The 25420-nt window shown below is 41.3% G+C and overlaps 1 protein-coding gene across 1 annotated transcript in view; it reads left to right on the forward strand.

Moving 5' to 3' along the window:
• COL23A1 (collagen type XXIII alpha 1 chain) overlaps nucleotides 1-25420 on the forward strand; it is a 303080-nt gene that overhangs the window by 184960 nt on the left and 92700 nt on the right. The window contains exon 3 of the mRNA XM_081185546.1: nucleotides 11929-11983. Within this exon, the coding sequence (XP_081041672.1) occupies nucleotides 11929-11983 (55 nt within the window). The remainder of the gene's footprint in view (nucleotides 1-11928; nucleotides 11984-25420) is intronic.

The following is a 25420-nucleotide window of genomic DNA, read 5'->3' on the forward strand; positions in this document are numbered from 1 at the left end:
TAGCCAATCACGTGCAGCCCATTGTGTAAATATTGTATATAAAACAGATATTGTGGGGGAACTTCCATTCCTTCTCACCACTATGAGCTGAATAATGAGCATGAAATCCAGTCTCTACTCTGAGTATATTTCAGTTAGGTATAGGTTAGACTGACACATTGTGATTGGCTACAACCCAGTGTGGAATTAAGAGTGATTAATTAATCCCATTGATTTCAGTGGCCTTAAGGGTTTTTAAGTCTGTTAGATCATAGTCAGTGATCTTAATTCAATATGTTTTGGCTTTACTCTCTGGTTTTCAAGGTAGTTAAGCATTGCAAACAATCAATGTAGGTTTTAACTAACATGGGGTTAAATTGACAGTCCCTATGGAGTGCATGTGTTGGATAGATAAGATACATGTAGTGGCCAATATTCTGAGACATGATAAGGATGAGAACATATGCATATGTTTTATGTTTGGAAGAGAAAAAAATTCAAACTATATCAGCTTTTCTTTTCTTTTTTTCCTGAAATTTTAACTTAAGCAGCTACCCAGAAGCATATGTTCAAAATAGAAATCTGGCCTTGAACTGTTTCTTCCCCTCCTCCAAACATATGGAAGCATAAACTACTGCCAAAAAAATAAGCATTCTCTGTTGGAAAGTGTATATATAAAGTGAGTGTTCGCGTCATAAATTCAGTCATGCTCACCCTTCTACAAGGGTAGTGGCAGCAGTGCCAGGGAGCGATCAGAAAATGGCAGGGATAAAAGCAGCCACAGCTGAGAAAAATGACCAGCTAAAAGTACCTTTGTGGGTTTGGTGTCCCTTCTTGTTGTACAGCTTACATTTTCAAAAATCTAAAAGCCACTTCACATGGCTAGCTTATAATGAGGTGATAAACCAAATTAAGCTCTCTGCCGCATGTTTCTGTGGCAGGAAGAACGAGAGACTATGTTCTTTAAGAACAGAACATAGACATTGAGCACTGGGGATTTCCATACCACTTGTGTTCTCCTAGTGTGGGAAGTCTGGATTTCCAGTCTCAGCCCGTCAAGGCCAAGCCAGGCTGGAGCAGAATAGGAGAGCAGCTGCAGGGAAACAGGAACTTGGGAATGTCAGTCCTTTATTGTTTCAGTTTCATTTCGTTTTGCTTCCTTGTTACTGGTGCTGCCTGTTGTCAGGTGAAGGAAGAGGTAGCTTTGCATCTGCTAGGAAGACTCTTCACTCACACTGGCACCAAATCATCTGAGTAAGAAAGCATCCAAGGTCTGGTTTTCTGCTGCAGCTGCCATCTCTGCTTTGCCCTGACTAGGCTTCTGCCAACAGTGGGTGGGAATCACTCCCAAAATGTGGGATCCACCTCTGCTGACCTCCAGATTCCATTCACTTAAGACAGTTTGATGCCACGGCATCTTTCATTAATAAGAATAACATTGAGTAGTACTGTCTGTGACAATTCAGTGTATGCCTGGTAACAATTTGCTAGGAAAATGACAGGTTGGAAGGGAGGTTTGGAAGCAACAAGGGGAGAGGATTTGTAAACAGCTTCTATGTGCCCATGACCCCCCTCAGAAAACCTAATGCTAGCTCTTACTCTGCATTTTTATTTTTATTTTTTGTTTCCCTTCACTCAGTTGGGCTCCTTCAAAACATCACTAACGCTGTTCTGTATTCAGCTGCAGCAATTTTCTTAGCATCTGTGTGCTGTAGTCATTGGGTGGCGGGGATGCATATGAAAGATTAATGACCACATTTTCTTTTTATTGATTCAACTATCTCCCAGACTAATAATACATACATGATTATTTGTGGTGCTCTGCACAATACTGAATGTTTACTCTTTAAAGGTAAAAGTTAAGCATTAATTGGATATGAAACTAGCTTTCCCCCCCTGTGTGTAGAGGATAAATGTTGGCTGAGCAATTAAAACTAATCCAGCTCCTGTCTCGCTGCTCTGAGAAGGCCAATTGGGTAATTGATATGCTTTGACCTGTTGGGAAAGGACTTTAGAGTAAAGTGGTTCCTAAATGTGTTTCCTCTCTTGATTGCTTGTGAATGCCATGGGAGGATTCATTTTAGACACCCTGCTTTTTTAATCCTCCCATGTCTCTTGACAGAATACTTCTGGAGGAGCTTAAAGTAGTGTTATTATGGTGTCAGCTTACTACAGCTCTTTGGTTCATGTTTAGTACAAAACCAATTTTTCCCACATATAGTCATATTATGTTTGTTGGCTATGGGGTATGCGAGTGTGTGGTGTTCATGAGACAGAGATGCCTTGATTCATGTGCATGTGTCAAATTTGTCTACTGTCTAATATTAGCTGAGGTTTTTTTTAAGGTCATCTAAGTGGCTAAGCATCGGGCTTATTTTAAAATTATACTTGGAGTAGTTTTATGGTAAAGCTAGGTTTTCTCACAGTGATTCTTGATTTTTGAAGTACAGTGGTACCTCGGGTTACATACGCTTCAGGTTACATACGCTTCAGGTTACAGACTCCGCTAACCCAGAAATAGTGCTTTAGGTTAAGAACTTTGCTTCAGGATGACAACAGAAATTGTGCTCTGGCGGTGCGGCGGCAGCAGGAGGCCCCATTAGCTAAAGTGGTGCTTCAGGTTAAGAACAGTTTCAGGTTAAGAACGGACCTCCAGAACGAATTAAGTACTTAACCCGAGGTACCACTGTACAGAGTACCAACTGTCAAAGAAGCCTACTCTCCAGATGGTGCGAAGTCACAAACTTCTATTACCACAGCCTTTCCCAACCTGGTGCCCTTTATCTGTTTGGGGTCACAACTCACTTAGTCTGAGACAACATGCCCAACGGTCAGGAAATATGGGACAGGTTATCCAGCAACATCTGGGTTTTGGAAGATTGTATTACTGAATGAATTTTAGCATTCAAAGACCAGTGCTGTTCAAACGCTATGGCACTAGTAATGGAAATGAATTTGAAATGGGAGGACTTTGGATTATGAACTTCCCCATTTAGAAATCCACTCCTTTCTATAAACCTGGCCCCCCAGAACCCAGGCATAGTATGCACAGTAATGCAATTTGCCCCCCTCTCCAGGCAGTTCTCCCGACAGACCCTCTCTTCCAGCCATATTTTATTCCAAAGGAAAGATGAGAAAGCTGGTAGCAAGAAAAGTTCACTGGTTGAACCAGAAAATGCTGTATGGGCCTCTGCTTAACTGCAATGTTAGTGGGTTCATTCCTAGCTTCAGTAAGCCATTCTATCATTGTTCCCAGTTCCCCCGTCCTTTCATAAGTTTGCTTGGAGATAGTACGTTTATATAATTGGAAGAGAGAGCCGAGGGCTCCCTTCTTCACATTTGTTTTTGTCATTCTTTTTCAGAAGTGGCTTAGAAGGTTTTTAAAAGAAATCATTGAGAGTGTGTAGAAAAATCAAATGCTTTCCAAATCATGCAAAGGGTAGTTCAGTCATCACTGTTTAGTACTTGAGGATGCTAGTTGTGTTAAAAAAAAAATTTACCGTATGTATTTCACTTCTGCACAGAAATATTTCAGCCTCTTAGATCCAGTTTGCAATGCTTCTGCTACACAGTGTGTTCATGTCTATAAGAAAAGAAAGAGGGAAATGTTGTCATGTTGGCATATGCTTGTATAACAGCACAGGACTAGGAGGTGGAAGCTGAAATGTGTAATTTAGCCAAATATGTAATTTATTTGTTTTATTTTGAATAGTTCTTGAAATAAATGCTGTTGGAATTTTTATAGCTGAAATTCCCAGCATGAAATTGTCTTTTGAAATTGAACATTACAAATAGCTCCATTGTTAGTTTTAGGCCACAAAATAAATTAAATTTCATTTTATTTTTGGAGTTCTGAGTATTCCCATACAAGGTATCCTACATGTATTTGACTCTATAAAAAAAGAATATTACTTTTTAAATACTGATTGAACAATGCAAAAGCTTCCATATGTAACTTTTTTTTGTCTGGAACGGGTGGGGAATTATGTGCGGGATCCCACACACAGAGAGAGAGGCTTGAATAATGACTGAGCCATAAGACCCTTCCATACCTTCACTAGAACACCTGGAAAGTTTGGAGAAAGCTGCATTTTGTTTGCTGCTTGAAATTTGGTCTTGTTATATAACTTTTTACTTCACAGTTTGAATTCCTAATTCAAATATTAGAAGTTGTTTGGTATGGAGGTAGGTAGGAAAATCCCCAATATTAGTTATTACATTCTTGAGAAATATGCTGGTGAAATAATCCCTAGTGTTAAAAATGCCTTTGGCAATTTTTTATTTTGCTTATAAAGATGCATGGTTGAATTCAACTTCATTTTCACTGAAAGGTGTGTAATTGTATGTATGCCTCTCTGGAAGATAGCAAGTCAGTGCTAGGGTTTTAGATAGTGTTGTTTTTCTAGAAAAAGAGGTGCCGGAACTTAACTATGAACTCTCTTATAATGGCAATGGTCCCCAACTGAGAGGTGGAGAATTCCAACCTGAAAAAAGTCCTTGTTTTAGGCCAAGTCTACCAGTACATATCCCCCCTACACAAACATTCAGAAAAGGGGTGGGAGGATAGTATCTCAGTGATAGTGTAACTGCTCTATATGTAAAAGCTCCTGTGTTCAATCTTTGACATTTCCATGTAATGCTCCCTCTCTGAAACCCTGCAAAGCCTTTGCCACTCAGTGTAAATAGTAGTGAGCTAGATGGACTAAGTGGCCTGACTCATTTTAAGGAAGATTCCTATCTGCTTATCAAATATCGTGCCTGCCCCATGCAAGATAAATTTATAAAGTGTGGGTGGCATGCTTCACAAAAGTCTCCAATTGCTAGGGATATTCTGATAGCAACCTAAATTGCATCTCAGTTTTTGAAAAAGAATGCTGCCTAGTTCTTCTCGGTTTTCCTTCAGTTATGCTTGAAGGCCCCTTGGATGATGCTCACCAAATTAATAATAAAATGTACTTAGTTGCTCTGGCCATTTAGGTTTTAGAAACTGCCAGATGTCAATTGCAGCACCACTAGTGCCATCTTGTACAAATATTTGGATACTTCTTCGAGCAGTATTGCTTCATATCTATTTTTATATAAAATTGCCTCATTTCACATTGCTTTGATCTTTCAATTTGAACCAATTTTCCCATAGGAAGCTGTAAAAAGGGCTTACAAAAAGTGATTCCTGATGGCGGAGCACTACACATCCGGCATAGTTTAAAAGTCGCCCATCCTGTTTGTCATACAAAGTATGTGCAGCGTCCATGTCACTATCAGTCTGTGCCTGGGATTCCAAGTATAATCCAAATGAGGAAATGTTGCCTAAGCTTTTCCCCACCTCCTGTTCTTCATGTGTGTGTGTTGAGAAAGTTTTTTTTATGAATAAAAAAACAATTTAGGTTTAATGTGCTGTAGTTCATGGCAAATGGGGGCAGGCAGTTGGTAGAAGGTTTACTAAATTGTGCTGTTGTAATGCTGAAATATTACTTGGTAATGTTTGCTGGGTGTTCTTCCAGTTTATAGGCATATTCCTATAGTGAAGCGGTACTGCAGGAAACACTCAGTGGCCTCGTTTCCACATGATGCTAAGCCAAACTATGACTGAGTGAAAAGCAAGCATGCAGGGAGCCTCCCCCAGGCAAGCCAAGTTGGGCCAAACATTGGGGGAGGGGCATCGCATGTGCATAACATCACACATGCAATGCACCCCCCATACCCCTGTCTGGCCAGGTCTGCTGGGATGGGTGGGCATCCCTTTGAGGCAGGGAGAGTGTGGAGGGCGAAAACCGGCACCCCTGGCCTCCCCAGTGCTGCTGCTGCAGTGATACCCAGAGCTAAGCTGTAGTTTGGCATATCATTATGTACCTCCTGCATACAAACTGCAAATAGTTAACCAAGAACAAACTTTGCTTATAGCTCAGAGTTTGTTTGAATTGAAACAAACTGTAGCCCAGGTTTGCATTTAAAACTACACCAAACTATGGCTTAGCTCCAGGTCTTGTGGCAGCAGGAGGACTGGGGGAAGAGCAAAACAGTTGTGATATTCTCCCTGGGTGCTTCACATAAAGGACTGCTGCTGCCGCCACTGCTGCTGGGCAGAGAGGGCTCCGTTTTTGTTTTTGTTTTTTAAAATTGTTTTTATTTTTTATCAATGTCATTTTAAATTGTGATACTAAAGCTGTATTCTTAGTTTTAGATTTTATGATTTATATGGAAATTGTTTTCCATTTGGTTGTGTACTTTTTGATGTGTTTTATTTATTGTTTCTGACTTTGTTATGTTGGTAATTATGTAATAATAATAATAATAATAATAATAATAATAATAATAATAATAATAATTTATACCCCGCCCATCTGGCTGAGTTTCCCCAGCCACTCTGGGCGGCTCCCAATCAGTGTTAAAAACAGTACAGCGTTACATATTAAAAACTTCCCTGAACAGGGCTGCCTTAAGATGCCTTAAGATGTAAATCTTGTCATGTTGTAAGCCACCTTGAGCATTGTTTTAACTATGGAAAGGCAGCATACAAATAAAAGGATGGATGGATGGATGGATGGATGGATGGATGGATGGACCTGCTTACTCATTCTCATTAAGTCATAGTTTGGGTCCTTAGCATTACAAGGTGTCTACATTAAAAATAATATGCAAAATTACAAAATTAAATTACCTGCTGCCACAGGCACTAATCTGTAGGTGCTTATGATACCTGCACAATCCTATTCTACATACAGCATAAAGAAAGTTCTGAAGAATCAGAGCAAAGCCCCATCTAGTCCTCCATACTGTTTTCACAGTAGCTAACTAGATGGCCATGGGAAGCCCACAAGCTGGGAATGAAATGTGTGAAGAACTATAAATTGTAAAAGGAATAAAGGTGATTGACAGAATATTATAAATTGATTACTGAGGAAATTGCAGTTTCCTCTCGGTAGAAGCACTGGCAAACCACCCATGACAACTGAGTAAGAATAGGTCATTTCCAGCATAGTTGTAATTAGACAGGCGCTGTGGGTTAAACCACTGAGCCTCGGGCTTGCCGATCAGAAGGTCAGCAGTTCGAATCCCCACGACGGGGTGAGCTCCCGTTGCTCGGTCCCTGCTCCTGCCAACCAAGCAGTTTGAAAGCATGAAGTGCAAGTAGATAAATAGGTACCGCTCCGGCGGGAAGGTAAATGGCATTTCCAGTCGCTGCTCTGGTTCGCCGGAAGCCAGTGACGTAGCGTGGGTTGTCAGCACCCGGGGCAAGGCAAGTAATTTGCGCCCCCTAACCCGTGGATTTGCGCCCCCTAACCCTAACCCCCAGATGTTGCGCCCAGTGCGGCCGCCCCCCCCTGCACCCCTCACGCTACGCCACTGCCGGAAGCGGCTTAGCCCTGCTGGCTACATGACCCGGAAGCTATACGCCGGCTCCCTCGGCCAATAAAGCGAGATGAGCGCCGCAACCCCAGAGTTGTCCGCAACTGGACCTAATGGTCAGGGGTCCCTTTACCTTTACAGCAGAGCATAGTGTAACCATTCAATAGCCTGTAGTGTTAAATTCTGGTTGAGTTCTGTCTATAACTAGCAATAGAAGGGGGAGATGTATAAATAAAATATTCCTCTTTTTATAGTGATTTGATGGCAGCAAATACATTATAAACTGGTATTGATTCCTATATTCCATACTATTTACTCTTCCCAAAAGAACTAAAAAGGAGAATAAGGGGGTTTTCTGTTTGCTTTTAAAGATCAATGCTTAGCAGTAATTAAAAGTTCGTGCTTTTCTCAAAACATACTTTTTTCATTCTGGTGCAGTCTAATTCAGATTTCTGTCTCGTTAATGTCAATGCAGCAACAACAAAGATGATTTCTTCTTGTGGTTCTTTGAACAAGAGTCCTTCATTTACATTTTTGTGGAAGTTTTTTGTGAGTGCAGTGTAAATACAAAGCATAAAACAGCGTACTCCTCAACATCTTGTCACATTCCAGCAAAGCAGGCCTATTTCTATAGGAATATTGAGCTTATTAGGAACAACAGAACAAAACAAGAAACACTTCACAATCTGGAAACATTATGAGGAATTGTTGATATACATCATAAAACAGTTGCCATTTGATAACAAGTGATAATCAGTCCAGTTTACTAGTTGGTGCTGAAGTTTCTTTATATTCACTGTTGAATGGCTAGTAAACAAGGCATTAAAATGAGCATTGTGTTAGCACTCATCACTGACTACAAGATGCTGTAAAAATTAAAAACAGTACATATTCTTCCACTCAATAAATTGCAACCAGTTAAACTACTTTCCCCATGAAAGTTGGAACAGGACTCTTTCCCTGTTGTACTGTTCTGCAATCTAACCATCTTATTCTGGATACCTTGGTGCAAATCTTATATCCAGGTTATTTATAATGATTTCCATTGCCACATACTTCTAAAATCCAGCAATACAGATACAATAATAAAACAACAATAAACAGAAGAGATAGTACAGATTTTCAGTAATATACTATCCCTGAATAAGATATTATTGTTAAAAACAAACAAACCCAAGACTGTAGGTATCTTGCAGAGTATAAAAGTATATGGAGATATTCCTTGGCCTTAGTCGTAGCTACTTGTGATAGATGGTCATCAGTTTTCGTCAAGTACACAATGGGATTTGTATATCAAGTTATTTCAATGGAATACAATATAAGCTGATGGTCAACTGTTCTAGCTGCTTCTCCCCTTTTCTCTAGCACGGAGGTAGTTACCCTGTAGGTCTCCAGATGTTGCTGAACTACAACTCCCATTGTCCCTTACTATTGGCTGTGCTGGCTAAGGCTGATAGGCGCTGGATCCAACATCGTCTGGAGGACCACATCTTACCCAACTCTGCTTTAGGGAAACTATCCCCTCATACATTGAAAGAACCCATGAGAGGTTTAATATATCAGTGCTCATCAGAGTTGTCATGTTACAAACAAGCTTAGGAATGCTGAACCAAAGATTTAAGCTCCCTCTGGACAGGGTGGGGAATACATAACTGTATACAAACTGTTTACAAACCGGGACTCTTCCCACTGCCCACATTTGCCGCCATGCATGTCCAATGAGTATGTGTCCACCTACAGTCAAAATCTTCATCAAATTTGCTCATGGTCTCTGGCCCCAAACAGCCAACCCAACATACCCAAGCCTTCCCGTCCCCACAAAAAAAACCCACACAAAAACAACAACCAGCCTGTGCTCTGTATAGCAGTCCCTGCGGAAGAGCCTGAAGCAACTGGCAGCTTCAGCAGCTCCATTTAAAATAGACTTCTTTCATGTGGATTCAGTTATGAGGAAGGAGTCTTTCTGCTTCATCCAGCTGTCTTGTAACTGGCATTGGGGAAAGGGATGTGTATGCCTTTTCCAAAATTTTGATATTGCATATCTGTAAAAAACAACCCCCCTGAGCTGTTTTGAATAATAAAGCAGTGTGTGAATCTCACGTAGCTGTCAACGTAGCTGTTTCCCCTTTTTAAGGGAATTTCCCTTATTCTGAATAGGATTCCTCGCAAGAAAAGGGAAAAGTTGACAGCTATGGAATCTCATTGTATGCCTTTCATTCCCCTCTACAACCTTCCTAATTTTGGAGCAGTCGGAATCCGGGGCCCAGTGCAAAAACCAGCAGGAGTTTACCTGGAAATCGAACCAGCTAGAAACACAAAGCCCTCCAATAATTCTATGTATAGTAGGTAATATTAACCAATTTATTGTTAGATATTGATATCATGTGAGCTGCTGTCCTGATAGAGTACATTATGAAATCAAGTGTGTGAATCAGCATGCTGGTGCTTTGACACTACAGCAACTGCTGGGTGGCATAAGGCAGGGCAAGACGACACAGTACCCAAAAAAGAAATTAATCTGCAATGCATATCTGTAATATTTTACATGGTTCAGTTTGCCACAGGATTAAGGTTTAGAAGAAAACTATTATGAGTGCACTGACCTCTGTGCTATGCAGCCTCTTTAGTATGCTTATATTGCTGCAGTTTAAGGACACTGCCATCTTCAAGGACTTGTGGGATTTTCACATACATAGCTGTACGATTAAGTGTGTTCTCCTTCTTGGTCTGTGTACAGTATATGAAATTCCCCCTTGGGCTTCACAAGAGTATTGCAATGCAGGCAAGACTATTAACAAGTGTTGTTTATATTTCAAGTGGGATCTCTAGATCTTGGCTAATACCTCTTTTACATATGTAGAAAGGAAACATTTTTTGGCAGTTCAACAATTATTTCATAGACTGGGAATGTCTAATAGTCTAGATCTTTTTATATGGTTTCCACTAACTGAAGCGTTTATACAACAATGCAGATGATGAAAACATGCAGTATTGTAAAAGCTGACAATACAGTGTTACAGATGGAAAGCTTTCTTCTTCTTTTTTTTAAAAAGGAGTAGTACTTCTATCATTTTTCTCACTGCCTGTTGATTGCAGTGGTTTCAGATCTTCCCTGCTGAATAAGCAAGACCACCAACCACAGACATATATCTCTTTCCCACTGGCACCCCATCACAAGGCCCATTCCAGCTTCCTTCTCTCCTTCCCTCCTATTCTCCTCTCTGTCCCTCCCCAAGGCTTGATGCAAGACAGGAGGGCCATTCCACTTTCCCCTATCCCTCTTATCTTTCTGTCCCCCTCTCCCTTCCCCATACAGTAATGCAAGACAGGGGGCCATTTCAACCTTATTTGTTTAGAAATTTTCTTAAATTTAAATTCTGCCATTCTTCCATCATGGATCTGAAAGTGACATACACATGTGGTTCCCAGGCAATCAAATGCTCACCAAATCCAGACCTACTTAGCTTCAGCAGGGTGGTGGCCTCATGTGCCTTTGGGCCACACCTTAGTTTTGGTTTTCTCGTCCCTTCACCTCTCTTGTCATTCCTATTATCCTCTTCCTAACAGGACTGCTTTGGTTCCACACACCCTTTCCTTTCCTCCCCGTCCCCCATCCACTGCCCCATTTCTCTCATTCTTGCCTGTTTTTGCCACCCACACCACCTCAAGGGATGCCCTGCAAGGCTGTGGTATCATAGAATCCTAGAGTTGGAAGGCACCCAAGGGCCATCTCATCCAACCCCCTGCAATGCAGGAATCTCAACTAAAGCATCCATGACACATGGCCATCCAACCTCTGCTTAAAAACCACCAAGGAAGGAGAGTCCACCATCTCTCGTGGGAGTCTGTTCCACTGCTGAACAGCTCTTACTGTCAGAATTTTTTTTTTGAATGTTTAGTTGGAATCTCCTTTCTTATAACTTGAAGCCATTGGTTCAAGTCCTACCCTCCAGAACAGAAGAAAACAACCATGTTCTCTCTTCCATGTGACAGCTCTTAAGATATTTGAAGATGGCTATCATATCTCCTCTTTTCCAGACGAAACATACCCAGCTCCTTCAAGCACTCCTCGTAAGGCTTAGTTTCCAGACCCTTGATCATCTTGGTTGCCCTCCTCTGCACACGTTCCAGCTTATCAACATCCTTCTTAAATTGTGGTGCCCAGAATCAGACACAGTATTCCAGGTGTGGTCTTCAGAATAGACTGGTGCTATTACTTCCCTTGGTCTGGACACTAGACTTCTGTTCAGCTTCTTTTCCCCTGGCATTTCTCCACCACTGCCATCAATCCCTCAGGAGTCAACAAAGAGGAAGCATGTGAAGGTGCTTGAGGGGCATTCGAAAGAGGCAAATGTGGGCCACAGTCTCATAGGAGGATGATGGCACATGCAGCTGAATGAAATTGGAGCGCTGCATCTGGGCTGCAGATTCCACACCCCAGCACATGATGCTGTTGCATTGTGAAAGCCAAAGAGGCCTCTCAACCTGGTCACTGCCTCAGTGGAAGACTGCTTGGGATCCCCATGTAAACTGGTTTAAGATTTCTGAAAGGTGGATAAGTGGGACCAAAGTTACATGTATGTATTTTTTTCCCCTGCACAGGTCCACCTGGAAGGCGAGGAAAGGCTGGACGACGAGGAGATCCAGGTAAGTCCCTGTGTCTTGTGCAAAAATGTTAGTAAGCTGTCGACATGAACTAGGAGCGGAAAGTTTGAAATGGTTGTTTGAAAAGTAGTGTTCTCGTTCTCAGGCATAATAGGCCACCAGCTGTGAAATGTTTACTGTTTTCTTAGTTATAGGAGCAGCCTATTGAATTACTGACTACCAAATAAAAACTTACATGTTCAGCCATTTCTTTCTGTTGTAAGGGCTAATGCTTGGTTCAAATATGGCTTGTCCTCTGCGGGCCATTTTTGACCTACCTGTCAATCACCTGACTTCACATGATGTCAGGCGATTCAAACTTCAAAGAAAAATCAAGAGCACACTTGTAAGTGTGGTTCTGATTCTTCCCTTCTTTTACAGCCCCAACTTTAATTTAAGCCAGGGCTGCAAAGAAAGGTTTTGTTTTGTTTTTTTTGGTTGTGTTATGTTTTGTTTTTTACAGCCATGGGTTGAATTCAAGGAAAGATTCCTTCTGAAAGCATGGTTTGCATTTAGTGTTTTCAGCAGGGATCGACTCTGATTGGGAGCTCCCAAGTGGAATCCATCCCAGTAGAGCTTGCATTTGGCACCAAATTTAAAAGATGCAAGCCATGCTTGCCAAGGAACAATCAGGACCATGCTTTAAGGCTCCAGACTGTTCCTTTGCAGCTGAAGCTTTCCCTGCCCAACACCAATGACTGGGAGAAATAGCTTTGCAGGCATAATTTGGCCATGGGGTCAGAGGTTCCCCATCCCTTCTATAAATAGTCGTAACATCCTTAATGCAGAGGGGGATGAGGAAATATACAAGTCACGTGGATATAAGCCAGGGGTCAGCAAACTTTTTCAGCAGAGGGCTGGTCTACTGTCCCTCAGACCTTGCGGGGGGCCACACTATATTTTTTTTTGGGGGGTGAACGAATTCCTATGCCCCACAAATAACCCAGAGATGCATTTTAAATAAAAGGACACATTCTACTCATGTAAAAACACCAGGCAGGCCCCGCAAATAACCCAGAGATGCATTTTAAATAAAAGGACACATTCTACTCATGTACAAACACGCTAATTCCCGGACTGTCCTTGGGCTGGATTTAGAAGGCGATTGGGCCAGATCTAGCCCCTGGGCCTTAGTTTGCCTACCCATGGTATAAGCCATAGGAGAGCAGCTCCCATACATGCCCTAGTTTAGGGAGCTAAAAGCTCATTAATAATCTGAGGCTGAAAATTGTTATAGAGAATGCTGCATAAAGGGCCAGTCCTGCTATTTAATTTTTTGTACTTAAAGATGACAAGGAGTAAAGCACACTTGTATCTATACCAAACCGACTGCCCCAATTGAGGCTGGTCCTGTAGAGGTATTTAGACCATAGTCCTATCATAGTTAATGGGATCTTTTCCAGTTACTACAGATTGAAGATGTGGACAGGTATACTTGCAGGGTTTAGAGTGACCATTTGCCCTTTTGAAACTTGCCCATCTTGGTTTGTGAAATCTAGGAGGGAGAGATCGACTGCTGGGGATGGAGTGGGGTGTGTCCAGGGAATTGTGAATGCCTTGAGATGGAAGAGAGTGTTGCCCAGAATCACTGGTGGAGCAACTTGTGAAGTCACCCTCCCTGAGCACACTGATGTTTTTGGATAACTACTGCCCAATCTCTCTGCTTCAACCCTTGGCACTTTGATCCCATATTGTCTCCCATGCTATTTAATATCTATATGAAACCACTGGAAGGAGGCATCTGGGGGTTTGTAGCACCAATGTGCAGATGACACTCAGCACTTAAGGCAGTAGTGGACTGGCCAAATAACTGAGGCTGAATCTCAATAAGAAGAAGATGCTGTAGATAGGTGGTTCCTATGTCCAGGAATTAGGGAGACAGCCTGTTCTTAATTGGTTATTGTGATGGAGGATAGAATGGAATTTAATAATCCAAGAACTACTGTCTAGTGCATTGTGTTTTACTGACTTTTATTATAAAAAATATGGTCAGTAAAAAACAATACAGTATTTGTTGTTAGTTGTCTATGGTTCTTAAAGGAGAAACAGTGGGATTAATTAATTAATTAATTAATTAATTATGTGAAGAATTCTGCTACTGAGCTGTGTAGGTTCATACATTTGTGGGACTTACTGCAAACAGAGCTCATGTTCCACCACTGAGGTATTTTTCCTCAACATATGAATTTTACTTTGAAACATTACATTTTGGAATTGGCCACTATGTGTGTCTTGTGTACGATTACATTTTCATTCTCAAAAGAAACAGTGTAATAATGATGATGATGAACAATAACAGTTTAGAACAAGAGAGAAGGATGAAATACACAGCCAAGGCTGCTCGCCTGATCAGCCTGATCCATGGATGTAAAGAAGAAGAAATATATTGCTATAGATCTTAGTAAGAAACTCCTGCTCTTCTGTATTGGGAACCCTTCTTGGAGCAAGAGCCTAGCTAATAATAGCTTCAGATTTAAACCTCATGGTTTTTTTATTTGTTCTTACAGATAATACAAATAGCACTAAGGCAATAGTTCTGACAGTGCGAGCTTTCCAGCTTGCCAAAGAGATTAATCCCCTTTCTTCTCCACTCACATGCTGTTCTGGGGGGTTCTCTGGGGGGTGAGCCAAATTTGTGGAGGTCACTTAGGGGAGAGAAAAGACAATGCTCCATTGCACTAGTGAGATCCCTTGCACTGGCTTCTGCTAGTGTGATTCTTTAGTTGAATCTCACCCCATTGTCGGGAAAAAAGATCTGATTTATTTGCATTGCATAATTGAATTTTGTGCTTATATCCAACTTAGAAATGAGTGTACTAATTAAGGACAGACCTTAATTACATTGATTATTTAGTGTGTGATGTAATCTATCTCTGTGCCTCGGTTCTGATCAGTCACTTTCCACAGCTTTTGTTTCTTTCTGCTCCAGCGCTTTTCCAGAATTCTGCCTTGGGGACCAAAGATTAGACTGGAAGTGTGCGGAAGGGCAGAGCGTTAAACATAAACTTCACATATTTTGATTTAATGCTTTAACCACATAATTATTGTTCATCTGCAGCAGTAAAAGGCTGCCTTTGGATCATATTACAAACACCGCCAGCAGAAGAGGAATTATAAAGAATTAATATGACTCAACCATGTCTATTTAGATTTTTCTGTAATTGGGGAGGAAAACTAAGAAGTGATTTTAGTTGTTCTTGGCAAGGAATCCCGTGCACTGTATCGTTTTTTAAGCAGATGGTTATATTGATATATTCTTCTGTAATAGAGGGAAAGCATATATAAAAATAGGGAGGCACAGGGGCAAACACAACGCAAAACTGAAATACAGCATGCTGGATAGACAAGGGCTCTGTAATGTTGTGCCAGAGAATGCTTGCCGTTATCTGTAATACAGCCTAACCAAAGAGCAGAAAGCTCTTGGTGTATTGGTTTTGGCTTAGCTGCCGAATGTTTGCTATCACAGATAGCTTGGATATATATTTGTATATTTGTTTCGGAGCCTTACCACACAGAAACCAGGTCCTTGCTTCTTTGCCACAGCTGATAAATGGGAGTAGAAATTTATTTGCTCTGTATGATAGCATCCCTCCCTAGAGGCTTGTATGTGGTTACAACTTTACAGCTTCCAGACAAATTCTGACATAGAGCCAAAGGCCCAACAGTAGTTTGGCTTGCTTGAGGGAGCTTTGTGCTGGCTATCGAAATGAAAATTTTAAAAACTTTATTTTATTTTTTAAACCTATACTGTATAGTGAAACCCTCGCTACAGCACTTTCGAGCCAGGACATATTGCCAACTTCAGCACAGAACAGCAGCAGAGTTATTAGTTATTGTCATAATTAAGTCAATTCACAATCCACTGGACCCTTAACTCTTTTAGCTTGCAAAATAATTTATGAACTGTGATACTCATGGACCAGGCCTCTGAAGTGTGATACTGTTGGACAGGTGACAAAACATTTTTTGCTGTTTTCCATTGATAATTGTTTCTTCTTTTTATCTGCAAAATTACCTTGGGGTTCAAGCCAACCAAGTGAACAAGTGGTGGAGTAGATAACCATAAAGGGACAGGGTTTTCACCTTCACCCCATGGCACAGAGTAGGAAAGGAAGGGCAACAGTCCTTTCATTTGGTACAGGGTTTGCAGAAAGAGGTGAGGAAACAGCAGCACAACTTCCTCTTGTCTCAGGCACTCTGTACAAAATTTCAAGGTTGAACTCCTGTCTGATTCATATATGTGCAGCAGATATGGAAAGGCAACCATCTTAGCAACGTCTGTTGAGATATTTCTTCACTCAAGAGAGGGTAGGAAGCCATTTAAAGGAAGAGCCTGTGACTCTTCGTGATGCCTGCCATTGGGCAGAAAGGAGAAGTAGCTGCTGCAGTACGTTCTTTCAAGGTTGGCTCCTACTTCCCACTTAAACCCCTGCCTGAACTGGAGTGACGAGACACAGTGCCCAATCCTATCACTGTAATAATGGGGGGGGCATGATTTCCTTACATCCAAGGTGGCCCTTACCCAATAAGTTGACTGATGATGTAGGAAGTTCACCACCTGAATGGTTGACCTGTGTGGAACTTACTTCCATGTAAATATGGTGAAAACTGAACTATAAACTATCTGTTACCAGCCATTTTGTGCCAGGTATAATCTGGCATCAGATTTCCTGTATATTTTGTCTTATGTTGTCAGGTGCTGTTGTGGTTGCTCGAGAGTAACCAGGCAGGACTCCGACCTCTCTTTTACAGGCTTTATTTTGGTGCAAACTATTTACAGTCAAGAGCATCACAAGTTCATGTCTGGCTCAATTGCTAGCAGAATCTGGGAGTGGTCTGTTCTTGTACCTCCCCCAACATAAAAGTTTCGTCACTCCCAGCCTTTTCCGCCCCTCCCTGCGCCTCAAACCAGTTCTCATGATGGGCGAGGGCATCCGGCTTGCTCGGGTGTGCTGTTAAGGCTCTTTCTAGCATCCTCTGGTCCTTGCACCTCTTCTTCACTGGAGGTGGGGCTTTCTTCCTCGCCGGAAGAGGAACTGCTTCACAAGATTTTCGGAGGCTCCCTGTAACACAACTCCCCCTCTATCTCTCGCCTCTGAGCCGATGGCAGTTCCCTGACATATGTTAACATTTTAGTTATTTTTGTTTGCAAAATATCTTTAAATCTCAAAATCTCTTGAATCAATTGTACTGTTAGCCCCAATCACTGATGGATCTTTTTTCTCTCTCCAGAATTTCTGTAATGACATACACATACAAAATTCAGACACTAGGAGTTTCTTCAGGCCCAGCCCAATGTATTTCTTCCTCTGTTTGTATTTTCATTGTGTCGTTGACCTTCATTTCTAAACAGGAAAAGTTCATTGATTCTGAAGGTCTTTCCCCTGCAGTGTGTATATAGCAAGAAACTCAAATATATTGAGTCACTTGATTCTACATGATCCGTTTTATGTATTTCTGGTAGTAATTTGGTTGCTTCATTTAATTGTTTCCACATGTCTGTCTCATGAGAGCAGTCACTGTGCACTTCGTGGTATTGGCTAGTAAACTGCAGTGTTCACTTTGCTAATAGGCTTTATGGGGTAGCCTCTTTTGAAAGAGGCTGCTCTTTAAAATCAATTGGTTTTACAATTGGACTATGACTTCAAGATGCTTAAAAGTGACCACTTGCAAAACCTGGTCTTCTCCAGCCTTCTATGATGTGCCTCTGCATGAAAGTAGTTTCCTTGCTTGCCTTGCAACAGTTCACTAATTCTCTCAACAGTTCACTAATGCACTGTCTGTACTTGCTTTCAAACTATCCTGCAAAACACTGGGTTTCTTTGCAGCCTTATTAAGGGCTTCTCAATTAGAAGATTAGTTACATTTATTTATTTATTTATTTATTTATTTATTTATTTATTTATTTATTGCATTTTTGCCCCCACTTTTCCCCAGGAGTTCCCTCCCCCCTCTCCAGTTTACACTCACAGCAAAACTTTGTAGGCTGAGACACCATGACTGGCCCAAGATTACACAGGGTGCTTCATAGCATACCCTTTGACATTTATCCAGTGAAAATAGGGACATCCTATCATACTCTCCAACATTTTTCCAATGAAAATAGGGACATCCTAATGATCCTAAGGACACTCTGGGATCAAAGCAAAAATCAGGACGGCTTCTCTGAATCAGGGTCGTCCCTGGAAAATAGTGACACCTGGAGGGTCTGCCATAGCTGAATTGGGATTTGTATCGTATCTTAGTCCAGATGTGGAAGCCTCTGAGAACCTTAAAATCCACTCCTGGTTGTTCCTTGGCAAGCTAAGGATGCTAGGGGTGCTGATCCACAAGTCCCAGTGGGATGGGATGCAATACAGAATTTCACAGCAGGCACTCCATAGCACATCCAGTCCTACCAGTGCTTGCTGTGCTGTGTCATTGGTGATGACAGTAATGGGCAGGGCTGCATTGTGAAATTCCCAGTGGGAAAACTCTGTAGTGTATTTGAACTCTCTGGCATGTGCAAGTGCAAATATTCATTGGCAACTTGAATTCAAGCCGGCAGTGCAGATGATGATTCTCTGCAGGCATGACTCAAGCTGCACCTACAAAGGAAAAATGTCCCTTTATCTCACAGCTTGGATTCAAGTCAGCAATGAAAATAATCTTTGTAGGCACAGCTTGATATTGCCAGTATCTTAGATCCAACAAAAAGGAACTCTGGTGTTAAAGAAGATGGAGATTTCGGCAGATAGTATTTATATTAATACTCTGCATGGATTAAATATAAATGTACCATACAGGAATTCGAGAAAATAAACAGCATTTATTTAAAATTGTTTTAATAGTTGCTCAAATGTACAGCAAACCCCCCGCTCCCCAGCCATTCAGAAAGGTTAATTATTTCCAGCACTGCTGTTGTTTTAACAACTTTCCACAAAATATTCCCAGGACAAAACTATCTAACAAGTCTCAGCAGATGTTTGTCTCGTCCCAAAGTACATTTATGATTACAAAAGTATATAAAGAAGAATGCAAGCAAGTGAAAATCATGAATAAAACTTGGAATTTAATAAATAATAACAATAATAACGTAACATAGTGCTCTTCAGTTGTTGTTTTTTGTTTTAGCTTTGTCACATGGTGGCCATAAATTTTACAAATCTCTCAGAATAGCTTGCGCTGGTATCAGTCGTTGTTACAGGGAGGAAAAAACGAAGGTCACAGTTGTGCTTTAACTCCTGGGACCATTAGAAAGGATGTATTTCTATATACAGGACTCTCTTTGGAATGAAGCTCCCATTCATAGTATTTACATGATCATAGAAAAATAAGGAAATGCTCTCCTTGCTCTGAGTGTCTCAGTATCTTAAGATTACTGCACACTGGGTGAGTTGGAAGCACCGGTAGATGATCTTCCTGAAAGGCAGGTCACATGCACGATCCTGTGTATACTCTTTCATACATTATATTTGGATTCAGCACATGTTAAAGACTTTTTTTGGTGTATCCATTGAAATAGCTATATGTCAATTAAAAAAAAAGTACAAGTATGTAAATTAGGGAGCTAATTTACTTAGGTACTTAAAGCATTATTAATCCTGCTCTTTAAACTTATAAATAATAACAATAACAATAATAACAATAATAACAATAATAACAACAAAAGACAAGTAGTGGATACAGTTTTAGGAGATAAGTGCAATGAGTGAGTCAGTTCTGACTGGAGATGATCAAGCCCATAGGGTTTGGTATATGTCAGGCATTCCCCACAACGTATGCAGGCATTAAGACATTTCACTTTGGTAGATGCACACTTTTTATGCCTGAAAGGCAGGAACAGGAACTGTGAATGTTTGTTTGCTTGTTAGTTATTTTAAATAGATTTGTATTTAAATGACATCAAGCCAAATAAGTGTGAGCTCCATAACAAGTCTGCACAGCCACATGTTTTCCTCGTTGCAACTCTTCAGTCCCTATCCTTGTTTCTCTTGATTGTTTATCTGAGCCGTACTTCCTAGCGTATACAATGCCAAGCTTTCTTAAATGCTAGCAGGACTGTGTTCCAAGGCTTCAAACTCTTTGGAAAGAATTCTCTCATCTCATCACTTTTGCTCTCTCTCAAGTTCCATCATGTTATATGTTCAACAGATACAAAGTCATATTTCATTTTCTAAAATTGGGAATGGAAAATTCCTGTTCCGGTCCTGTCATCTAGCCATCCTCTGAAGAACAAATATGGTTCAGTAGCTAGGAGCCAGGACACAAAAAAATTATGACTGAACTATTTAGTATTGGTTTAGTGAATAAGTCAGTTTTTACAGAGTAGTATTTGTTTACTGTTTTAACTGCCGTTTGTTTGCATTTTCGGATGAGGTCATTTAAATTGTTGTTCAGTTGTGATTTCAATCCACCATCTTTGTAATTTTGAGAATTTTTAATTCATTAAATGGGCTGTACATTTTTAATTAATTAAGCAGGGTGTACATTGATAAATAGATTTGTACCAAGAAGTCTAAAGGGCATTGTTTTCTCAGGCAGCAGTCTTTCAGCTACATGCAAACAGCATGAAGAAGAATCTCATAAAGTGTTTGTGGCGTGATCAGGACCAGTTCATATGTTCTAAAATCCTCCACATGGAGAGATGCAGCCACATAGAGGAGGTAACATATTAACTGGTGTGGCCACATTGTATCTGATATCACTTGTCCATGCTAATGAGGTGGGTCAATTGGTTACATAGTTGGGCAAGTCGCTGTCTTTTAGCTTTATTCCTCCTCTGTGAAACAGGAATAATAGTGACTTATGTTTCCTTCCTTCTTAGTAAGTGATATGTGGTGGAAGTCTATACACGACTAATCAGAAGCATGTTTCATCAAATTTAACGAAGATAGAATTGCAGCCAAAGATGGCCAGTTTTTGAAGTCCTGTAACCATGGTACTAAGTTAGCACTAGCAATTCTAGATGGGCATTTGGCCTGATCCAGTAGCCTCTTCTTACATTCTTAGGTTCTTTGTTTCACAATATATTGTTGTGATTCGAGGACCCGATCCCCGCTTGGGGAATAAAGACACATGGACACAGTATGTAAGGTTAATGGGTAAGGAAAAGGCCACAACTTTATTGATTACAGCATGTGAGAAGGTATTGGCTTAGGCATTGGACCACGGAACCTTAGACTCCACCCACTTGGAGAGGGGTGAGTCTGAGGAGGGGTTAACCACCAGTAGGGGGAGCCTGTTGATGCTAATACAACTATAGGCTCTCTCCTGATGTCACCGAGGGTCGTGCCATGGCCCCCCGCCACACAGGCATCGGACAGGATCCATGACTGCCAGATTCCTTTAGCGTAATACCCAAAATTGCCGGGGAAGGCGAGGGCCACACCTTGCCCCCCGAAACACCAACAACACATTCCAATGCCTAACTGCCAAATACCACGAAAGCTGTGACGGTTGCTACGAGGTAGGCGAAAAAAACCAAGAGGCCAGGCCAATTTAGCCAATTGGAAAAAAACTCCCATCAGGCCCCCTGGTTAAACAGGGCGACCAACCAGAGGTCCATAGCAAAGTCTCAGGAAAGCTAATCTAAAGGGAGTGGAGGGTGGGTGACTCGAATAAAATGTGTGTGCAATGGCGGGGATGGCTGGCGCAGCCGCATTTGAGCGGCAAGCCATGCCCCCGCCGAGCTTCCCTATTGGGTGCCCAACCGGGGAGGGGCGTGGTGCGCCAGCCCTGGAGTTGAAGCAGGGGGTGGAACGCCCACTGCATGACACGGGAATCATCTCCCGCTCACAACCCCTTCCCTCCTGGAGGAGGAGAGGCTCTGTCGTGTTCTTATTTTGCCCTGTAAAGCATTCCTGTTTCTCTGCCAGTTTATCTCATGGTACATTATGTAGAAATTTTACTTGTCACCTAATTCATACATCACTTAGGCAGTATAGGTCATAAAATATATCCTGGAGAGCATATAAATTTCTCTTAAGAGGAATAAATGAAGACTTGTGATTTTCTGACCAATAACTTGTCATTAAGCCAAACCACAAAGTCTTTGTACTGGTCAACTTGAGAAGTAAAACCAATTCATCCTTCCATTAAGTTTTATACCTCAGGACATGTTAGGGTTCCGACATGGAGCCTCCTGGTCTGCACACGGGTGCCTGGTTTTGTAAGTACGTGAAAACTTGGACGGAAAGGGACAGTCTTGACTTCCTAGGCTCCATGCCCCAAGTAGTCTATTGGTTTTTCCAGGTCAGGATTTGATTATAAATAGTTCCAAGTAAAGCCTAGATCTTTGCCTAGATGACATCAAGATTCTGGCCTTGTCTATATGAATCTCTACTTTCCCTTTAGAATACCCACAGCTAGAGTCCAGATTGTCTTCTGGTCTGCCACATCCCAACACCCACACACCCACCAGCACATCAATGTCATCCAGCTCCCTTGTTCTTATGCCTGCTTGCCTTTCAAATTGCTGCTTCCCATCATCTTTGTTCCAGTAAACTGCTTGGCTCAACTGTATTCCCTGGTCTGTGACTGATCCTGCTTTGAGATTTACCCTATTATGCAGTGTTTGGCTTATGCAACTCTTCCTCTGCCTTTCAATAAGGTCTGATCTGAAGCTCTATTGCAGTCTCTGCTTCCTGGATCCATACTTTCCACACACTGTGTGTTTGCCTTTGGCCCAGCTCTGACAGTACGTAAGATCACATCATGGTTACCATTCAACACACTTTCACAGTGTACTCAAAACCCTTCAGATCTGCATTAATTCACCCAGCATTAGCACCATCAGCCAATTACTTTCAGACTTCAGTACTATGTATAGAAAGGAAGGAATATTTCAAACTTTTTTTTTTACACTCATTCAATTAAAAGATGCTATGCAATAATTTATATTTGTTGAGCCATCTGCTAATAGTGATACTGTTACAGTATTACTGTAGAAAACAGCTCTCTCAAAGCATTATACAGTGGACACTCGGGTTGTGAACGTGATCTGTGCAGGAGGCACGTTCACAGCCCGCAGTGTCCGCAACCCGCAGTGCTATGTCTGCGTACGCATGGGTTGCGATTCGGCGCTTCTGCACATGCTCAAAGAGTGATTTAGTGTTTTTGCGCAAGCGCCAAAACCTAGAACTAACCCATTCTGGTACTTCTGGGTTTTGGCATGTCCGTAACCCAAAAACACACAACCTGAAGCGTCTGTAACCCAAGGTATGACTGTAACAGCCTCCCACCCAAGGAGCATCATGTGAAGGAGAACAGGGACAAGCATGCTAAGATACACCTTCAGCCCTGTCACCCATCACTACTTGTGAAGCAGGGAGCTTCATGTGCGTATGGAGACTTACTACATGATTTAGAATGCTGGAATATAAGTTTTCTAGATTGTTCAGGAATCAGCATGAATACGGGGTTTCTGATGTGCCCCTTCCAACTTGTGGAGGCTACTGGGGTAGCACCGGGGTAGTACATAGTCATCTTCACATGGGAGATGATAATGCTGGATGTGAGCTAATAAGGTTAATTACTTTGTCATTTAACTCTCCAGATTGCACTCACTGTTTAATGTAATGTTAAAATGTGATATGCCTCCCAGCGCTCCAGGTTTCTCATTTGTTACTGTTGGGGTTGGCAATTCAATTTGGCTGAAGATTTTGAACATGAGTGGCATTTGATGGCAGTGGTGCTGATTAGAAAGTAGCTAGGCTCTGTTAACAACATCAAGAATAGTTTATTTCTACCCCACTCTTCTGCATTTGTACTTGGAATAATTTACAACTAATACATAAAAGGCAAGAACGGGCCTTCTCTGCAGTGGCTCTCCATTTGTATAATGCTTCATTATATACCTTTAGGCACGAGGCAAAAACATTCATTTTTAACCAGGTCTTTGGTTGATTAAATTGACATCTTTTAAAATGTGTTAGGGAGAGTTATTGGGTTGTTGTTGTTCTTATTTTGATTATGTATTTTGTGGTTTATATTCTGTGAACCGCCCTGAGACGTGAAATACCATTAGAGGGCATTCAGCACTGATATAATATGAGGACAGTATTGTAGACATGTCATGGTAAAAGGTATATGGTGAAATCAATTGCTAGTCATCCTCAGTGTAGACCTGTTGAAATCAATGGACCTGGACCCATAGAGTATACTGAGAAGCTTGACTGAAGGCTTTAAAAGAAGACTATACAATAGAATGTGCCTCACAAAAAATACCTAACTTGTTTTGAAATGCACTGTACTGAAATACAATGCCTGCTTGTGGATGATGCAATGATGCCCCCCTTCCAATTATGTTGTAAAATATAGTGTGTGTGTTTCAGATTTTATTCACTTAATCACAGCTGCAAGTATTTCATAGCCAAGTCCAAGAAAATGTCCAGCAACATGGGTTCCTTGTGTTAATGTGGGTGATCATTAACAAAATAATTCTGGAAATGCAGGGTTTAGCTGGGAACTAATTAATCTTTGAAATTAATTTTTTCCCCTGTAGAGGTTATTTTCATAATGAAAGAAAGTGGTTATGTGATGTAACACATGTCAACTCCACTTGCCAGCTAATTATACTGCTGACCCAAGAACCTAATGATGGCCAATGCAAATGTTTTTATTTTTTAAATCACAAATTGTTAGGCCTGTTGAAATTATGAGCTTAGTTTAAGACATGAAACTACAGTGGTACCTCAGATTAAGTACTTAATTCGTTCCGGAGGTCTGTTCTTAACCTGAAACTGTTCTTAACCTGAAGCACCACTTTAGCTAATGGGGCCTCCCACAGCCGCTGCACTGCCAGAGCATGATTTCTGTGCTCATCCTGAAGCAAAGTTCTTAACCTGAAGCACTATTTCTGGGTTAGCAGAGTCTGTAACCTGAAGCATATGTAACCTGAAGCATATGTAACCCGAGATACCACTGTATTTTGATTTTATGACATTTGAGACTGCAATCCTAACACTACTTATGTGGGAGGAAGACCCGTTTGAACAGTAGAACTTGCTTCTGTGTAGACATGTTGGATTTGCTGTTGGATTTGCATTGCATTCAATGTAGTGCTAAGCAAAACATTCCATCAGCACAAGGATTTCTCTTTGCACAATGGAACATTCTCTGATGTATCTGCTTGCGTACAATCCCTAGAAATGAAAGCAGTGTTCTCCAGCTCAGATCTCTACATATACAAAACACATTTCCTTGTATAAGAAAGCCTTTTAATTTCTGGTCTAGACTGAACTTGCTGTGCTTCCATCTACCTTCTTAGAGTCAGCAGACATAAAAAGTCATAGTTTTCTACATAAGGGGACCATCATCAATTCATGAATCCCCACCCCCGTACCCAATGTATGGAAGTGTTTTTATCATGTGCAAAATGTTGGATCCACACTAAACATGAGCAGAATTCTTCTCTTGGGAAACACAAGTGGCAACTGGGAAACACAAGAGGCAATTTTGATTAATTCAC

This window comes from Podarcis bocagei (genome assembly GCF_964188305.1).
Source record: "Podarcis bocagei genome assembly, chromosome: 2".
Lineage (NCBI taxonomy): Eukaryota > Metazoa > Chordata > Lepidosauria > Squamata > Lacertidae > Podarcis > Podarcis bocagei.